Here is a 19,671-nt window from a genome sequence, read left to right on the forward strand (position 1 = left end):
TTGCTGCTGGATTTGATGCTCAAGACAGTTTTTCTGCTGGCTGTGACCTCGGCAAGATGGGTCTCGGAACACCAGGCTCATTCTTATAGGGAGACTTTTTATGCATCGTTCCTTCCTTCTTGCCAAAAGTGGTTTCGCTGTTTCTTGTCAATCAGGAAGTTTGAATTCCAGCATTCCAAGAAAGAGGACCATATTTTAAAGAAGGTCACCAACAAGTTTAAGCTCTCAATTTCTAGGTGGATTTGAAAGGCCATTTCATCTGCATACATTGTTTGTGGGAAAGAATCCCCTGTTTCCTTGAAGGTGCATTTGATTAGAACTGTAGCTTCATCGTGGGCAGAAGCTAAGGCAGTCTCTCCAGTGGAGATTTGTATGGGGTGACTTTGTCCACTCTACATACATTTGCTAAGTTTTACAGAGTGGATGTAGAGGCAAGGGAGGACTCTGCCTTTGGGTCCTCAGTGCTACATGCTGGTGCAGTCATCCCACCCTAGATTTCTGGAACTGCTTTTGTATGTCCCGCTTGTTCAGAATGACACCTATTGTACTGGAAAAACAGATTAGGTTCTTATCTTACTAATATCTTTTCTAGTAGATAGGTGTATCATTCTGGATCCCTGTCCTGTCATTTCATGCCTGCACCTGCCTATTGTCTCATTAAGAATGTTCTTCTGTTCTTGGAGCCCTTTGGGCTATTACTTGTGCACTTTGGGGTACTATTTGAACTCCTTTGATGCTTCTGCTGACTTGTTTGTTGGTCTGTTTGGTTGTTCATAGTTCTTAGGTTACTTTGAGCAGAACAGACTCATTAGTTGGGGAAGTTTTCCCATATCCCTACTTTACCTAATTTTGGAAGAACTCTTGCTTGCTTGGGGACTAACTGTAGGTGGCAGTGGAGCTTGCTATGAAGTAGAAAGGTTACAGAAAAAATCCGGATTCCTTCTGCAAAGGCTTGCAGTCAGGGGGAGATTACCTGCTTGTTCAGAATGACACATTTATCTACTGGAAAAGATACCGTATTAGCAAGGTAAGAACCTAAGGGAAGATTCTCAAATGTTTACGGTAAAATCCGATAGGCTGCTGTCGCAACCGTTACTGTAATGATTTCAAAAAGGTGAGTCATTCTTTAAAAAACACACTTGCATATGATGTTTGTGTGGGATCACTAAATTTGCATGTGCCGATCGCTGGTGATAGTGATCGGCATATGCACAGAATAAACCTACAAAATAAAAATTAAAAAATACCCCAAATCGAAGATCAGCAGGAGGGATGCCAATCCCCCGTGCCTCTGATGCACCCTGCCTCCCCTTACCTTGTTTACGAAGGCTGGAGGGATGCCTACTCCCTCTGGCCAATAGGCCCACCTCTTCAAAATGGCAGGCCTTCCCCTCCCTGGTGCACTCTGGGATGCGAAGGGGTGGGGCCTAAGACTCCGATTGTCCTAGGTTGCTTAAGGCCCCACCTATGAGCATCCTTCTGGTCGGTCTTCGTAAACAAGGTACGGGGGGGTTGTCAGAGGTACGGGGGGGTTGTCAGAGGCACGGGGGGGTTGTCAGAGGCACAATGGCGGCGGCAACGGGAGGGAATGGGCTGCTGCGGGGGGGTTGCTTTACAGCAGCGGCGAGAGGAAGTGGGCATCCCTCCCGCTGCCAGGGGGGGGGGTTGGGGGGTTTCTTAATGGCAATGGTGGGAGGGAGTGGACATCCTTCCTGCTGCTGGGGCGGGAGGTTGCTTGACAGCAGCAAAATTTTCGGGCAGGACTTTGCTGTCAAGTCTTACTGTCCTGTCAATGCCTGAACTAATCAGCGCTCAGGCACTGAACAGAAAGTAAGGCTTGGACAGTTCAGACCTGCCGGAAAAGTTTGCTTGCAAATATAGGACAGCGAGGTTAGGGAATCACCTGGCGATAATAGAGAATTGCCCGGAGTGCTCATTTAAATATTAATGATCTCATTGTAATACATTTGCATGGCAGAGTTGGAGACTGCTAGGAAGCTCAGAAAAGACCACGATAAGCTGTTTTGATAATCCGCCGTTTAGGATTCACAAATTCGGTTATTTGCGAGGCTCTATACCACCCCGCCTCCCAGATCGCTCCACACCTTACTTTTAAAGCCTGGTGGTCTAGCAGTGAAGCAGGGCTGGAGCGAGACTGCAGTGGGAACTCAAGGCTGCCATTTTTGATTGCAGCTCTGCAAGGGGCAGGAGCATAGAAGATTGCTCCTGCCCCACTTCACCACTAGACCACCAGGCTTTAAAAGTTAAGGTGTGGAGAGATCTGGGAGGAGGGAGGGAAGTGGGGGTGGTTCAGAGTCTGCCCTAAAGTTATTTGCAAGGGGGCCGTGCCCCTAACCCCTGTGAGTATCGAGAGGGAGTGTATAGCATTTCTTTCTGTTTTGGGTTTGTTTGTTTTTTTTAAACTTTCAGCTGGTTTCTTAAAACAAACTATAACTCGTAAAAGAAAAAAAAAATCTCTAATATATGTAACCTGAACACAATTCTATCCAGCCAAAGATGTTGGTCCTTAAAGGTCTCTACCAATTGTGATACCTTAGAATTATAAAAAAACAACAACTACCCATCATTTAAACAACCCTGAAATAAACTAATCAATCACATTTAAAACAAAAAAGGTCATAACAGCCTTTGAGAGCACAAGATAACAGATTCAATGAGTAAAATTAACATGGTTATCAACACAAAAAATCTGTAACTGCCTATGTGTTCCTATGGCTATAAAGGAACCAGAATGAAAATGAAGGGCCATATACCACGTAATATAACGTCACTTAAATCCTCCGTGCCATGCGCCCACCTGGTCCTGGACCCCTGCGCCACCGACCCCACCCCCCCCCAATCATCCCCTACCCTCTCCCGTTCCTCTAGGGAAAAAAAAAGGCAGGAGGGATGCCCACTCCCTCCTGCCATTGGATGCTCCCCTTAACCCCACCCCCCATACCTTTGCTAGACGTTAGGAGCTGGAGGGAAGCAAGGTCCCTCCAGCTCCAAGGCCCACCCATGGAAAATGACAGGCCTTCCCCTCCCTGGTGTACCATGTGATGCATGGGGAGGAGCCCCCACATCACATTCTCTTCCAGTCCTCTCAGTGCTCACTTACTTTAATCCTCCAGCCCCTCCTGTCTCCCCCTCACAAATATCCCCTCCACTATTGTGACAACTGAACAAGCCATATTACTACAAAATACTGCATAGAAAATAGAATATCTCAGTCACACACACAGAACACAAATGCCAAATCCATAGTAGCTGACCAAAAATTTTAAACATAATTTAAACCAAAATCCCAAGAAACCACACCTTGTTTGTAGTACAACACCTATATAGCTTATATATTAATAAAGGAGTTGGAGTTGAAGTGGAGATACCATAAATAAAGGAGACATAGTTGAAGGTTTTATGTACCGACTCCACAGCCCTGGTTGTGGGAAGTAGTTTTGGGAATAGTAGGACAGCTTCAGGGTAATGAGGGAAGTGAATCATCAAGAACATCAGTGGAGAAGTTCCTTACCTGCTATGCTGAAGTCTCTGTACATAGAAATTTACATTCAGGGAAACTGCTTCTTTCATATATATACTGAAGCGCCTCCACCGACATGCCATGTTTCAAACTTTTCATCAGAGTCCAGGCTCCCAGCAACTCTCATGTCACGCTCCATTGAATTCCATTCAGAGTACTCTGGAGCCATATGGTTAGGGTTACCAGATGTTTGGATTTCCTCGGATATGTCCTCTTTTTAAGGATTCTATCAGGAGTCAGGGTGGCTTTTCAATTTAACAAATTTTGTCCAGGAAAACCGGACATCTAGTAACCATACAGCAATTCAAACTATCCAAAGTTCTCCTCCTCCTCCCCACGTGTACCCGTAGTATATTTTAAAATAAGTTCTTTATTTTTATATATATATAAACAATTTTTTGGAGAACAAATATTGATCATCACTGGAAGCAAGTAACTAGCGTCGTGCCTCAGGGCTCGGTTCTTGGGCCTCTCTTAATCAATATCTTCATAAGTGACCTGGATGAAGAAACAACCAGTCTCATCATCAAGTTTGCAGATGACACAAAGCTTTGCCAGGCAATCAGATCACAAAAAGACAACGAGGAACTCCAGAGAGATTTGAACCAACTTGAGAGATGGGCAGAAAATTGGCAGATGAGTTTTAATGTAGAAAAATGCAAAGTGATGCACCTGGGCAGGAAAAACAAGGAGCATGAGTATAAACTGCTAGGTATAACATTGGGGAAGAGCGAACAGGAAAAGGACCTGGGGGTACTGATAGACAGGAATCTGAAGCCATCGGCTCAGTGTGCGGCGGTGGCAAAGAAAGCTAACAGGATGTTGGGCATGATAAAGAAGGGAATCACGAGTAGATTGAAAGAGGTCATAATGCCGCTTTATAGAGGAATGGTCAGACCACACTTGGAATACTGTGTCCAACACTGGTCTCCGTACCTGAAGAAGGATATAACACTGCTGGAGAGGGTGCAGCAACAGTACTTCTTTTCCCCTCCTCCTTCCCCAATTGGGTGCTGCAGCAGCAGCACTTCTCTTCCCCTCCCCAATTGGGTACAGCAGTAGCTTTTCTCTTCCCCACCCCCAATTGGGTGTAGCAGCTTTTCTCTTCCCCCTCCCCCCAAAAAAATTGGGTGCAGCAGCAGCAACATTTCTCTTCCGTTCCTCCTCCTCCTCCCCCCCAAAAATGGGTGCAGCAGGAGAACATTTCTGTTCCCCCATCCCCTCCCCCATTCGATGCAGCAGCAGAATTTCTCTTCCCATCCCTCCCATCTCACACACCCATCAGCAGAGTCACTAGGCAAGTTGTAAGCTTCCCTCCATCGCTGACCTATCTTCCATAGGTCAGCAACGGAGGGAAGCTTACAACTTGCTGCTCTTCCTTGCTTCGGGCCTTCCTCGTTGCTGGGTCCTGCCTTCTCGGAAACAAAGTAGGCAGGACCTGGAAGCCAGAAAGGCCCGAAGCAAGGAAAAGCAGCAAGGCAAGTTTTAACTTCCCTCCGTCACTGATCTATCTCTCACATGCTCTGGGGCTCTAATGGTACCACTGTCCTTGCCGGCTTCCCTTCTGTACACCCCCCCCCCCCGGGACATAACTTCTGGTTGAGGAGGGAAGAGAAGGGAAGCTGGCATGGACAGTGGTACCATTAGAGCCCCAGAGCATGGGTTCAAGTCGCTTGCTGCCATTTGGTTTTTTTTTTTTTTTAAGTCAGGCGGGAACTTTTGGTGGCTGAATTTTCGGCGGCTCTTCAATGTTGAGCAGCGGCGACAGCAGGATTCGCAGCAGATGACAGCCGGGGGCTCGCATAAATTAGCTGGGCGCAGCGCCTGGCTAAAAGGCGCTAGGGAGAACAGTGGGAAATAATCCTACTGTCACCTATTGCACTGGAAATGTTGTTTATAGATAGATGGAAATAGGGGAGAAGAATGGATAGATGGGAAGTGAAGATATGGAAAAGTTTATAGATTTGAGGAGAAAGCAGAAAAATGGAAGAAAGTTGAATGTTAAAGTTAATGCCAAAGATGAATATTGGGCAGAGAATGAAGGAGAGAAAATCAGCAATTGGATAAGAAGGCCATGGAAACACAGTTAAGAGCACAGACAGAAGAAAGTGCAATTAGAAACTAGGAAAAGATGAATAGAAAAATAAAATCACCAGACAACAAAGGTAGGAAAAGTGATTTTATTTTCAATTTAGTGATTCAAATGTGTCATTTTTCAAAATGTACATCTGTCATCTATATTTTGCAGTTCGGGAAGAAATTTCTTTCTTTCTTTTTCTCTGGTGTTGTACTGCATGCAGAATCTGGCATCTTAGGGTTTTGTTTGTGTATATTAGGATTTTTAGTTTGTGGTCCTGTATTTGCATAGGGTTTATCTGTGTTCTACACCTGTGATCAAGGCCAGGTGTTCTGGTAGGAATGAATGTCATGAAGCGCTATTGGTGTCATGGCCCCAAGTAGGAAGATATTTGTTGGCAGTTTGTCCAGGTTTTGGAAGGCCCCGAGCTCAGAGCTGCTTTTAGGGGACTTCTGCACCACAGCATGATCAACTTTAAGCTCGACATTGGAAAGGGAAAGCGAACCAGGACCTAAACCACAACCTTTAACTTTAAGAAAGGAAGGTACGATAACATGAGAGCCATGGTGAAAAAACGGATCAAGAAAAAGATAGACAAAATCGAAATGGTGGAGCAAGCATGGGCCCTACTAAAAAATACCATCACTGAAGCACAGAATCTATACATTCCGCAGATAGCCTAAGGAAGGAAAAATAAAGACAAAAGGGAACCAGCTTGGCTAACCAAAGAGGTGAAGGATGCAGTGAGGGAAAAGAATGACTCATTTAAAAAATGGAAACGCGAGAAAACAACCGAGGCTTGGGACAGCCTCAAAGCCAACCAGAAGAAGTGCCACAGGGCAGTGAGAGAAGCCAAAAGGGTCTATGAGGAAAAGTTAGCACAAGAGACCAAAAACTTCAAACCCTTTTTTAGATACGTTAAGGGGATGAAACCGGCTAAGGAGACAGTGGGCCCTCTCGACGACAATGGAAGAAAAGGATACATCAAAGATAACAAACAGATTGCAGACAGATTAAATTCCTTCTTTGCAGCTATCCTTACCAAAGAAGACAACACATTGAAAGTATTCAAGGGAGAAATAGAGGAGAGCCTCACCACAGTGGAGGTGGATCTGGACCAGATATACTATCAGATTGACAAACTAAAAAGTGACAAATCCCCTGGCCCAGATGGAATTCATCTGAGAGTATTAAAGGAGCTAAAGGTAGAAATCGGAGAACTAATGCAATCCCTTGCTAACATGTCAATTAGGACCGGATGGATACCAGAAGACTGGAAGATAGCGAACGTCATCCCAGTCTTCAAAAAAGGATCAAGAGGAGAACCGGGAAACTATAGACCTGTGAGTCTCACATCGGTCCCTGGGAAAATGGTCAAGACTTTGATTAAAGATAGCATAGTCCAGCATCTGGATACCCATGACCTGTTGAGAGGTAGCCAGCACGGATTCAGGAAAGGGAAGTCATGCTTGATGAACCTACTTCAATTTTTTGAAACGGTGAACAAACATGTCGTTAGCGGAGAACCGGTGGACATAATATACTTGGACTTCCAGAAAGCGTTCGACAAAGTACCACACGAGAGACTTCTCAGAAAACTACAAAGGCATGGAATAGAAGAGGATATACTAAGATGGATAGGAAATTGGCTGGAATACAGAAAACAAAGAGTAGGCATAAATGGGGAGTACTCGGACTGGAAGCAAGTAACTAGCGGCGTGCCTCAGGGCTCGGTTCTTGGGCCTATCTTATTCAATATCTTCGTAAATGACCTGGATGAAGAAACGACCAGTCTCATCATCAAGTTTGCAGATGACACAAAGCTTTGCCGGGCAATCAGATCACAAAAAGACAACGAGGAACTCCAGAGAGATTTGAACCAACTTGAGAGATGGGCAGAAAATTGGCAGATGAGTTTTAATGTAGAAAAATGCAAAGTGATGCATCTGGGCAGGAAAAACAAGGAGCATGAGTATAAACTGCTAGGTATAACATTGGGGAAGAGCGAACAGGAAAAGGACCTGGGGGTACTGATAGACAGGAATCTGAAGCCGTCGGCTCAGTGTGCGGCAGCGGCAAAGAAAGCTAACAGGATGTTGGACATGATAAAGAAGGGAATCACGAGTAGATTGAAAGAGGTCATAATGCCGCTTTATAGAGCAATAGTCAGACCACACTTGGAATACTGTGTCCAACACTGGTCTCCGTACCTGAAGAAGGATATAACACTGCTGGAGAGGGTGCAGAGGTGAGCGACGAAGCTAGTATGGAGAACTTGAGCTACAAAGAACATCTCAGAAATCTGGGATTATTCATCCTTGAGAAGAGAAGACTGAGAGGGGATCTAATAGAGACTTTTAAAATATTAAAAGGAATCGACAAAATGGAACAAGGTCACTCACCGACAAGGGGAGATGGAGAGCAAGAAACTGCGTTATTCACTTTGTCAAATGTGACTCAGACAAGAGGTCATGGACTGAAGCTGAGAGGGGTCACGGCCATGACCAATGTCAGAAAGTTCTGCTTCGCACAGCGGGTGGTGAACGCCCGGAACGCTCTCCTAGAGGATGTGGTGGAGGAAACCACCATTTTAGGATTTAAGGTAAAATTGGACACACATCTTCTTGCGGGACACATTGAGGGATGCAAATGATTAAGGTATTCGCCCAGGTACGCCTGGCTGAGCCTCCGCGTGTGCGGACCACCGAACTGGATGGACCCCAGGTCTGATCCGGTGCAGGCATTTCTTATGTTCTTATGTGTGTGGATGTTGACATCACATACATGCATACATGAGCGTGATGTTATCACATCGATATCCATGCATGTGCAGAGGCCCTCAAGACATGGCCCAGAGCTCAGGGAAGGAAACATGAGGTTTATGTAGGGGTGGGTCGGGTGTCCTCTTTTTTTTTTTTTTTTTTTTTTTTTAAGAGGAAATATAGAAACCCTACATATGGTAACCCTGAAAAAGAGCTCAGAGAAAAAGGGAGTCTCCAGGCTGCTGGCAGGAGTGGGGCAGGGATATGATATGCATACATCTTGGGACCAGGAGCAAAGGGAGTGGGAGGGATGTTGGATGTGGGGTGGAGGAGAAAGTAAAAAACAAAACCTGTTTTTATATATCTGTGGGTAGGAGTGGGGGAGGGGGCAAGAGAGGTGCGAGTGGAAGGGCCCACCCAGGTTAACTCTTGACACATCCAAAATAGGTCTGCCTACCCACTGCCTCAGGTCAGAAACTGACCACGTCATTGCCTTCGATAGCTAGTTAAAAATGTACTAAATTAGTCCAATGCCTTTTTAAAAAATGGCCACTACCACGCTATTTTATCCTAAGAAGCCAATAATGAGCTGCATGTTCGCGGTTGTATTTCCTAGCGTTCTTAGGTTTGGTATATCAGTGTTTCCGTAGAGATCAACTCCTTTGCCACTAACAAAAATGGCTCTGTAACTGTGCGTCTCCTTTTCTCTTTATTGGTGGGTCTTGGTGAGGGTTCAAAGGGCAGAAGGCGGGCTCGTAAGCTGCTCTGCAGCTTCAGCCCTGCAAACAATTCGACTGGTTAACATCATCTGTGAAAAGGGAAATCAGCAGCAATCTTCGATTTCTGGGGTTTGATTAGCTTTTTAGGTTTCTTGGCGAAGTAAGCGCATAAAAAACGCATAGAAAGGATAAAGATACGTAGCGGAGACTGCTATTTCCTTGTTTATGTTCTTTTCATTTTAAAACAGTAATGAGAAAAAGAAACGATTCTTTCGCCGGGGAGAATGACAGCTTTGCAAGTCCGCTGGTCAAGGACTGCCGCCTGAAAGAGAACCTCAGACTGGGGGGAAAGGCGACAAAAGACCATTATCCTGAAGATTCGGATAAAGGGATGAAAAGACTTAGCAGGTAAGGAAGGAACCACTGGTACAGATAATAATGCTGTCGTATCTGATTCGAAAGATTATGGTTTTAACCTTGTCCTGATATTGCTGGGCAAAAAGCTTTTAACAATTTGTGGTTGATACTGGTAGCGGCAAATTAGATCAATTAAAGGAGGATTCATCCACAGTTAAAATATGAAATGCCTGAAGGACTACTCGTTTTAGTCGGAAACTGAAGATTCTTTTGTTAGGCTTAATACATATGTCTATTTTACACGGGTGTGTTTATGTAGAAAATGTATGGAACTAGTCTGTGCTGGAATAGTTACGTTTGAATACGTAGGATTCTGAGCTAGTTTCTGGGCAAGAAATAAGTCGAGTCTGGCCTATTAGAAATCATGTGACTGTCAAAATGTTGTGTATCAAAAGCTAAAAAAAATATATTAGTGTTGGAAACGAAGTAATTGGAATAAATGTTTACAGTATTTAATAAATTACTTATTGTTCACTAATATTGCAAAATAAATATGTGGGCAATTAATAACATTCTTTCCAGCAGTAATGAGAACTATTCTATTCTGAAACAAAAGTGCCCCTTAAAAAACAAGAAACAGCTTGAAGGGCTGATTTATCATTGTAAGATAGTACTGAAACTAGCAGGTGTATTTTACATGTTTGTAATTCATACAGTAGTTCTGTTACCTTGCTTACAAGCTCTGTTGTGGATGCAACTGTAAGTTTTATAAGGTCATGTAAATACAAAAAGAATATTTTGTGCATGGGATGCAAATTCAGTTGGATAAAGACACTTGAAATGATAAACTTAGGGTTTGAGTTTGCTGCACAGTCTAAAATTATCTGTAAATAGTATACTGATTGTAAGCAAAATAATCAAAACTCCTTATTTGAATTGGTATTGCTGACAGTTTGGGTCAGCTCAGAATATATTTTATGAATATTTTTCATTTGTACTTGAGGGGTCTGTTAATTTCAGAGGCATGAAGTTACAGTACTTGGGTTGTTAAAAGATATGCTCAGAGAACGGGCTAAAGCTATACTTTTTGGAAAATGCTGAGTAAAGCAAATATATATACAAGATAAGTATAGAACTACCTCGGCACTAAATGAAGTACATTAGTAATTTTTTTTTCTTTAGGGAAAAGTTACTTTCTCTGTATTAGCCACTGTGATCTCCATGCTGAAATTGTATTGTGTGCCAAGTAGGTTTAAAAGCTCTCGGTCCTGCTTTGAATTTTTTAAAGCTAAAGATGCCTTATGTTGGTAACTGTGTTGGTTATTAAACACATGTGCATGCTTGTGTGACTTGCTAATAGTTTACCTTCCATTCATGTGGTCTTTTACTAAGGTACACTAACCGATTTAGTGTGCGCTAAATGCCATTATATTCCCATAGCATTTAGCGTGTGCTATATTGGTTAGCGCACCTTAATAAAAGGACCCCTTTGTTCCATATGGATTTTTCTTTTTCTTGGGGATATATCCATGTTTTCAGCTGTTGGCTACCTTTTAGTAGTGGTGGCTCTTTTTTTTTTTTTTCTTGATAACGCTTTTCAGTGCTATTTTTTTAGCATATGCTAGTAGTAGGGCTGTATCTGTCTCAGATGTCAGTAATAGCTAGCTGAGCAGGCGGTAGTTTTTTGGCCAGCACAGGGTTAGCGTGTGCTGAAAAGTCACGCACGCTAAAGCCGCTAATGCGGCTTCGTAAAAGGAGCCCTTAGATCAGGGGTGTCCAACCTTTTGGCTTACCTAGGTCGCTTTGACCGAAAAAATTTTTTTCAGGGGCCGAGCAAATGCTGCAACAAGACAGAGGAGGAAGCCAGCAAGACGGTAAACACCCGGGGACAGAAGAGGAAAACACTGCATTGCCTTCGACCGGGGCCGCATAAAATACTTCACAAGGCCACATGTGGCCCTTGGGCCACAGGTTGGACACCCTGGCTTAGATGAAGCTCTCAGTTTTTCAGGCTTTTTCTTTTACAATATATCTATTTCATCTACTTCGTGAATCTCTCCAAGAGCTTAAAGGTGTTTCGTTTTGGTTTTTTAACAGGTGTAACTTGCAGCAAAAACAGGATATCCTACTGCTGCAGTTGTCCAGAAATAATATTTATTTAAAAAAAAAAAAGAGAGAAAGAAAACAGCAAAAAGAGAGCTGATCATTTTACTAGGCTAACATATTTTAAGACTTTTCCAATAAATTGTTCTCAACAATTTCTGTCTTTAAATATTTCATAGATTTAATGTAGCTGGTTAAAATGATTTCTGTTTATTTAGTTATTTATTTGGATTTATTAACCACCTTTATGAAGCGATTCATCCAGTGTGGTGATCCTCGACACATTTTCTGCTGTGACATATTCTGACAGACAATGTTGATACACTGTGATACACTGAATACCAACATTCAGTAAAGCAAAAAAACTCCTATGAGGGTAAATTAAAAAGTAAAGGCAAAATACATTTAACAGCTTTAACAGAAGTAACTGTAAGCAATTGAACCTATCCCTTTCCACATGCAAAACAACACATTTGTTGTATTGTTTAACTAGCTTCTGCATTCCTGCAGAGTAGTTTTTTGGCTGCTCCTGAAGCCAGGTAAGCATCACTTCCTTTTAGTTCATCATGGTTTTGTCTTTTGCTCGCCAGGTTACAGTGATGCACTCATGTCTCATCTCTCCAGAATCTTCTTCATACCATCTCAGGAACTAGGTCACAACCTCCACACGCTGTTGCTTGTACAGATCAGTAAGCTGTTTGGGAACCCATCTTGTGCAGACTTTCTTATATCCCAAGTTATCATGTGTTATGGCAAATGCAGATCCATAGCCGATATCCAAATTTGCTCGTTCTTCTCTAATGAAGGCATCCGCCCTGTCAATGTGCTCTTGTGTGCGCAATGTTGATGAGTGACCAGAATGACCCTTGTCGATTACGCCTGTTCGTCTCGCTTTAAACCTTTTTAACCACTCATAAACCTTTCGTTGATTCATGGTGCTATATCCAAACTGAGTCAAAATCCGATGGTGAATTTCTACAGGTTTCACTCCCTATGCCCAAAGAAAGCGCGCTACTGCATGTTGTTCTTCGATGGTACAGTCTTGTTTTGGACCTCGTGGCTGTCGTACGACTGAAGGCCAAGCACTGCTGTGTGCGTGGATAAGCTATCCAACAGGCAATATATGAGTCCATATGTTGCATTTCGCTAACTCTATTCCAGTTATCGTATAATTTTATAATTGCCTTTAATTTTTGATTTGCCCTTGTATTTCATTGTTGACAGTTTAATTTTGCCTGCAATTCCATCCCATATTTTTTAAAAATCAAAAAAATACCCGTGGAATATATCGGTTTCAGATTTCTCTCTTGTTATGCAAAACAAATAGGTATTTAAATTCTAGTGTCACCGCAATAACATCAAAACAAAATCTGTCCATTGTCAGATGCTGTGAAGCGAAGCAGAACAATACCCTGCAAGTATGCTACTCAGAAACTAACTAGCAAATGGAACTGATGGACAGTAGACTACAGCATTTTCAGTTGAGGCTGGTGGCAGCAATTATTATCATTGGGGGTAGTAGGAAAGCAGAAATAAGTATCAGTTATGAGGATTTTAAGAACCTGACTCAGGAACTCTTGTTCCCCAGCTTGCAGGTATAGATGGTTATTAAGGAAAGCAAAGACTATAAAATTTTTGTGACAAACCTCCCTCCCACCTCTTGGGAGCACACAGTATGTCCTGACACATTGGCTGAGAAATACACATCTAGGAGATTTCAGTTAATGAATTTTATATCCCCATTAAAGATTTGTTCTCTGTAGAATGTTTAGCTTTGAGAAGGGAAGGGAGATGGAGGTTCCTAGTGAAATTAAACTCTTTTCTGTTATGTAGCGAGATGGAGAGGAAGATTGGGCCTGAGGTGGCGGCTATGAACTTAGCTTGTTGGCCAAAGGGAGTGTGCCACGGGATAGTTGGTTTGATATTGACAGCCTTAAATGCATCCTAAACTACCTAGGTCAATGTTGATTTGGTACATCACCTGCAACTACTCCTTATGTACCTCTAATGTCATGACAATTCAGATGTAATCCTTAGCAACTTAAGAAAATGTACAAACGACTCCTTATACACTTCTAATGTCCTGACAATTCATTTGTAATCCACCTTGAACCGCAAGGTAATGGCGGAATGGAAATCACTAATGTAATGTACTTTCCTGCAAGAGCATGGGACCTAAGTGATTAGATGTTTGAGCAACAGCCTTGCTGGTGCTGGTAGCCATTTAGATAATTACATGTCTTGGTAAGAAGTAGAGGAGCTGCTCATTGCTTAGATTCTGTAAATGAGAAAGTGGTATGCATATATGTCCAGGATGATGGATAACCAAGAAGAAGAAAAGGAAAAAAAAAAGATTTTAGATAAGGAGTGATCAAGTTTCTACAGTTGGCAGCTGATCTCATCTGATTTTAGCAATGGAAGCTGGAATAACTGGGCAGACTAGATGTGATAATTGTTGTCACAGTTATTAAATACTTATTGCTTAGTTTTAAACTCCTTTTAATATATGTTTTGCCAAATGCAATTTTTTCCATGGGAACATGTCTTAAATGTAAGCTAAAAAAAACAAAAACACGGTTATTAGCAGTGGTTATTAGCAATGGTATGCAGTGACATTTATGGCTGGGGATTCAATACATAAGCTAAATCGGAGGTGAACAACAAAAGCTCACACCAAGTCAGATTTTCAGGATTTCCACAATGAATATGCATGAGATCTAAGTGCATATAATGGAGGCAGTGCACGTAAATAATCTCGTGCATATTTATTGGAGAAATCCTGAAAATCGGACATGCTTGAAGAAGGCATTTCTAGTACATGATGAAAATGCATTTGAAAATGCTTCTTCAGCATACACACAATAAAAGGTCTGAAGACAGGCTGGTGGAGCAGATGTCATTGGCGCATATTAGTGTCACAGCCTCGCATAGGAAGGTAGTTGGCAGCTCTCCTTCAACTGAGTTGAATCCAAATAGACTCCAGCTTAAAAATTAATGCAGTTTGATTGGTTGAGCAGGTAGCTTGTTCAACCAATAAAACTGCATCAAGCAAAAAATAAAATAAAAGCATAGTTGCTGGGCTGGTATTCACTGAAGGCCCTGACTGCACACCACTGATGCTTAGAACTGTGCAGTAGCATAGTTACCAATCTACCCCGTGATAGTCATTTTGGGCTCCTTTTACGAAGGTGCGCTAGCGGTTTTAGCGCACGCTAGATGCTAACGCCTCCATAGAGCTGGCATTAGTATTTTCTGTGTAGCGCAGGGTTAGTGCGCACGGCATTTTAGCGCATGTTAAAAAAGCTAGTGCACCTTCATAAAAGGAGCCCTTTGTGCTTTTTAGTTTTAAATTTTGACACCCCCACATATGACTGTGACATTGCATGCTCAGTATTGAAAATAATACTTTTATTGTCAGATTTCCAACCCTCCTAAAAGGAATGCTCTTTTACACAGCTGCTGGCATCACTGGGCAAATGTTTGCCATCTAATGTGCTGTCTGATGTGGCTTTTTTTTAATACACAGTATAAAGAGATTTTTTCTGTGTGTGTATTTCTTATTAGAATTGGTAATGACATATATAGTCTGAAAACATCAGCTCCTGCTCATGATTTAACTTCACCACCTCCCTCCTTTATTAAGTAGGTGAGGAAATTGTTACCCTGCAATGCTTCAAGAAGCACATTATAAAGGAACAGAGGTAATTGCTGAATATTTCCCCAGGTTGGTTGTACACACTGATTTCTCCTAAGAAAGTATATTTGTAAGATTTGGCTCTAACTAAGGAACTATTCTATACATTGCCGTACAGAGGACCCAGATTAGATTCCCAGTTCAGTTTTTCCATACTGTAGATGGGCTGGGAATACAACAGTGGCAGTCTTTGCTGACCCTGGGGCATAGCAGGGCAAAGAAAGGGAAGCTTTAAGGATCCAGAATTTCTGGGTTCCAGAAGGATCTCTATCGTATGGCCTTGTGACCAAAATCTGTCACTGCAACCAGGGCTGTGGTGTTGGCGCACCAAACCTTTGACCGACTCCTTTTTTTACCTGTCCATCTCTTGCTATGGCTCCAATTCCTGTTGATATTAGACTTTAAAAAAAATTTTGTACAGAACAAATTTAGATATATGGTAAATTTTATCATTTTATATTTCAAAATATAAAAACTTGCATTATAACAGGGGTCTCAAAGTCCCTCCTTGAGGGCCGCAACCCAGTCGGGTTTTCAGGATTTCCCCAATGAATATGCATGAGATCTATGTGTATGCACTGCTTTCAAAGCATATTCATTGGGGAAATCCTGAAAACCCGACTGGATTGCGGCCCTCAAGGAGGGACTTTGAGATCCCTGCATTATAATATACAGAAGCTGGAATTGGTACATTTCTTACTGACTCCAACGCTTAAGCCGTGGCTAAACCCACACTACGCGGCTAGAACTAATGCCAGCTCAATGCTGGCGTTAGTGTCTAGCGCGCGCAGTAATTTAGTGCGCACTATTCCACGCATTAATGCCCTAAACGTAGCTTAGTAAAAGGAGCCCTTAGTCCTGCTTATGATTGAACTGAAAACCCACAGATGGAGGAAATGAGGTCCAGAAGCATCATCTGTCTGTCCTCTGCATAATATATTTTAAAAATATATTTGTTTATTGTTTTACACATTATAGTTAAGCATTAAACTTGATTAAGCAACATGGTGTATAATAGCTAAGGAAAATCAAACATAAAGCTTTTTAAAACAGAAAATCAGGAAATAATCTGTTGTATCTTCCTTAGACCACAATATAGGAGAGAGATTTAATTTTAGGAGAACATTAAAAAACATTCAAATTCCGAAGAAAGGCTGTAAACTAAAAAATTCAACCTAATCAGTCTTATCAATCCTTAGATGGTTCATTAACTCTAGAGATCTTCTTCATATCCAAAAAGCTCTTCAGATGTTTTAGTTCAAGAAAAAAATATATTTCACCCCCAGAATTTTTACAATGTTAGTGCCTCCTTCCTTAAAGCTAGAAACATTTTCTTTTTAATTTGTGTAATTTTTATCACGTCAGGGTAGGTCCATCTCTTTTGACCACAGAACAATAAGTATGAATTACGAAAAAACTGTTTAAGGACCAAATTTCGGTCATTCTCAGAAACAAAAGAAGCTCTCCATAATTTTGATCTCATCTCTAACTATGCACTTTACTGCTCTGTACCCTCAGGATGATATAGTGCAGTGGTCCCCAACCTTTTTTGCACCAGGGACTGGTTTTATGCAAGGCAATTTTTCCATGGTCTGGGGGTGTGGGTGGGTGGGATTCAAGCGCTTAATCAATAAAGTGCATAATATATAATCTAATTATTAAAGAAATAGTCCTCAAAATAAAGTACTGTAGTTAGAAAGAGGTTTACATTTACTTTCATTCTTCACTGTACTGTACACACAGTATAATCTTACTAATACATTATGGTAACCACAAAATTAAACTACACAAAGCTTACTTTTTCCCCTTCCAGGGTGCATCTCTCCACACCTATACTGCTACATCTAACATTTCTCCCTCTCTCACCATCTGGACAATGCGAAGCATCTTTCAGCCCTGCCCACCAGCCTTATAGCCAACATTTCTCTTTGCATCACCTCTCTCCAACACCAAACACATCTCTCGCTCCATTGCCTCTTCCACTATATTCAACATTCCTCCCTCCCTCCTACGATTCTGCCTGCGGCTAACCTGGAAGCCTTCCCTCTAAACAGCTTTTTCTTTTTCTCCTCCCAAAGTCTGATCCTAGTATTCTTCCCACCTTCTTTACCTCCTTGAGGCCCCTTTTGCATCCCTTTCCATTCATCCCACTGTTTCCTCTCCACTACCACATCCAACATTTCTCCCTCTCATCTCTCTCTTCTCCATGCATCTATACCTCACTCTTCTCCCACCACCATGTCCAACAATTCTCCTCTTTCTTCATTTCCCCATGTGTACCATCTCTCCTTCCCTCTCACTCAGACACCCATGTCCAACCATTCTTCCTTTCTAGTCCCTCTCCCACTTCAGCATCTCTTTCCCTCACTCACTCCATTCTTCTATCCTATGCCCCAAGTTCATGGCCCCTCCTTTCTTCCTTCCATCCTTTGTCCGCTTTGTGTTTTCCCCCTTCCTTCTGTGTCCCGATGCATCTCCTCTCTCTCATGTTGCAACGCGCCCCTCTTCATCCTTCCCTCCCGCGGGTGTTTACCTGTTCTGGCCAGCTCCCTCCTCCCAGCCGCACTTGTCTTCATAAAGCCTCGGCCACGGTTCCTACACACGGCCAGCGGTTTACCCAGAAGTCTAGAGTGAAGACAGCTGCGGGCAGCATGTAAGAGTCGCTGCTTGTGGCTTTGTGAAGAGTATGGCTAGGAGGAGGAAACTGGCCAGAACCCAGGGACTACTGTGGCCTCTTTCGGCATAGCCCATGGCCCGGTACTGTTCCATGGCCTGGTAGTTGGGGACCCTTGATATAGTGGAATTAGAAAAGGTTCAAAGAAGAGCGATCAAAATTATAAAGGGAATGGAACTCCTCTCATATTAGGAAAGGCTAAAGAGGTTAGGGCTCTTCAGCTTGGAAGAGAGATGGCCGAAGGGGGATATAATTGAGGGCTACAAAATTTTGAGTGGTGTAGAAAACATACCATATATTTTGCTCAATAAGTGGGTAGAAATAAGGGTGCATCTTATGGAGCGAATAACACCCCCCCCCCCCGGTACCTTTTTTTAAAGTCCGTTGGAGCTTTCCGTGCTCCTGCCTGTCTCCCTCGCTGGAAGGCTGTTCTTCTGTTTAGGCAGAGTGGCGCAGAAGGCAGGCGCAAGCTGTTTGCGTTCCTGCATGATCCAACGCCGCTCCCTGAATGGCTGCTGTCAGTTCTTGCAGACCTGACGGCAGCCAATCGGGTAGCGGCGCCAGACCAGGCAGGAGCGCAAACAGCTCGCGCCTGCCTTCTGCGGTGCTCTGCCCAAACAGAAGAACAGCCATCCAGCGAGGGAGACAGGCAGGAGCACGGAAAGCTCCAACGGACTTAAAAAAAAAGGTAACAAGGGGGAGTGCCTGTGCTGCCTAGGGGGGGGGGTGCCTACACTGCCTATGAGTTTTTTGCTCTATAAGAACCTGTCCCGGCCTACCACTAGACCATCAGAGGGGGTACAGATCAGGGAGGTGGGAATTTTTTTTTTTCTTGGGTTTTCCTCTTTTACAGGTGGGTACATCTTATGGTTGAGTGCGTCTTATAAATAAAAAAAAATATGGTAAGTGAATTCTTTTTTTTTTTTTTTAACTTTCTCAAAAATTACAAAGACTAGAGAACACTCAAAGTTATATGGAAATACCTTTAAAACAAATAGGAGGAAATATTTTTTACACTCGGAAAATAGTTAAGCTCTGAAACTCGTTGTCAAAGGATGTGGGTGACAGAGATTAACATATCTTGGTTTAACAAAGGTTTGGACATGTTCCTGGAGTGAATAATAATAATAATATTTCTTTTATACCGCCAAAGCCATGGTAGTTCGAGGCGGTTTACAATAAGAGGAGCTGGACAGTCAGCGATATAGTTACAATATAGAATCAATGAATACAAGTACATTGAATGCAAGTACAAATAAGAAAAGCTGGACAGTCAGCGACATAGCAATAAATTCAGTATACAGAATATGAGAGATAATGAACAACAAATAGTTCAGTGTGCTTGTAGCAGAGTTTAGTATGGGTTTTCCTGGACCCTGTGCCCCACTCACACAAAAGCCTGGTAACTCTTGCAGATATAATAGGTTTTGGTTGGTTTTTTAAAAATTAAATATAGACCTGAGCCTGTTATCTCACAGGCTCTGGTAAGGCAAAACCCTTTCTCAGCTCAAGGATAAACACTTTTTCTTAAACAAGGTTCAAGGGCCAGTCCCAGCCAGATGTCTACAATTCTCAGTATAGCAAGTCCAGCCATGTGCCCAAAGTCTTGCACTGTCAGCTCTTTTAACAGTCCTTACCAGATTTCTTGACTTCCCAGGACGTTTCCTCAGCCCACGGCTAGGGAAGACTTCTCTTTCAGTCTCGTAAGAATTCATCTTCTTCCCAGGGTTCTCTAGTAGAAGTC

General features: G+C 42.6%; 1 protein-coding gene across 5 annotated transcripts in view; it reads left to right on the forward strand.

Moving 5' to 3' along the window:
- The window catches only part of ABHD12 (abhydrolase domain containing 12, lysophospholipase), a 214,640-nt gene that overhangs the window by 12,067 nt on the left and 182,902 nt on the right, over positions 1 to 19,671 (forward strand). For 3 of the 5 annotated variants that reach the window (XM_033936457.1, XM_033936454.1, XM_033936455.1), the window contains one exon: positions 9,348 to 9,507. In XM_033936457.1, coding sequence (XP_033792348.1) covers positions 9,350 to 9,507 — 158 coding nt within the window. In that variant the 5' untranslated portion in view covers positions 9,348 to 9,349. Of the gene's footprint in view, positions 1 to 9,117; positions 9,260 to 9,347; positions 9,508 to 19,671 lie in introns of those variants that run through there. The other 2 variants (XM_033936458.1, XM_033936456.1) reach the window with 2 other exon arrangements.

The sequence above is a fragment of the Geotrypetes seraphini genome, chromosome 3, assembly GCF_902459505.1.
Source record: "Geotrypetes seraphini chromosome 3, aGeoSer1.1, whole genome shotgun sequence".
NCBI classification, from domain to species: domain Eukaryota; kingdom Metazoa; phylum Chordata; class Amphibia; order Gymnophiona; family Dermophiidae; genus Geotrypetes; species Geotrypetes seraphini.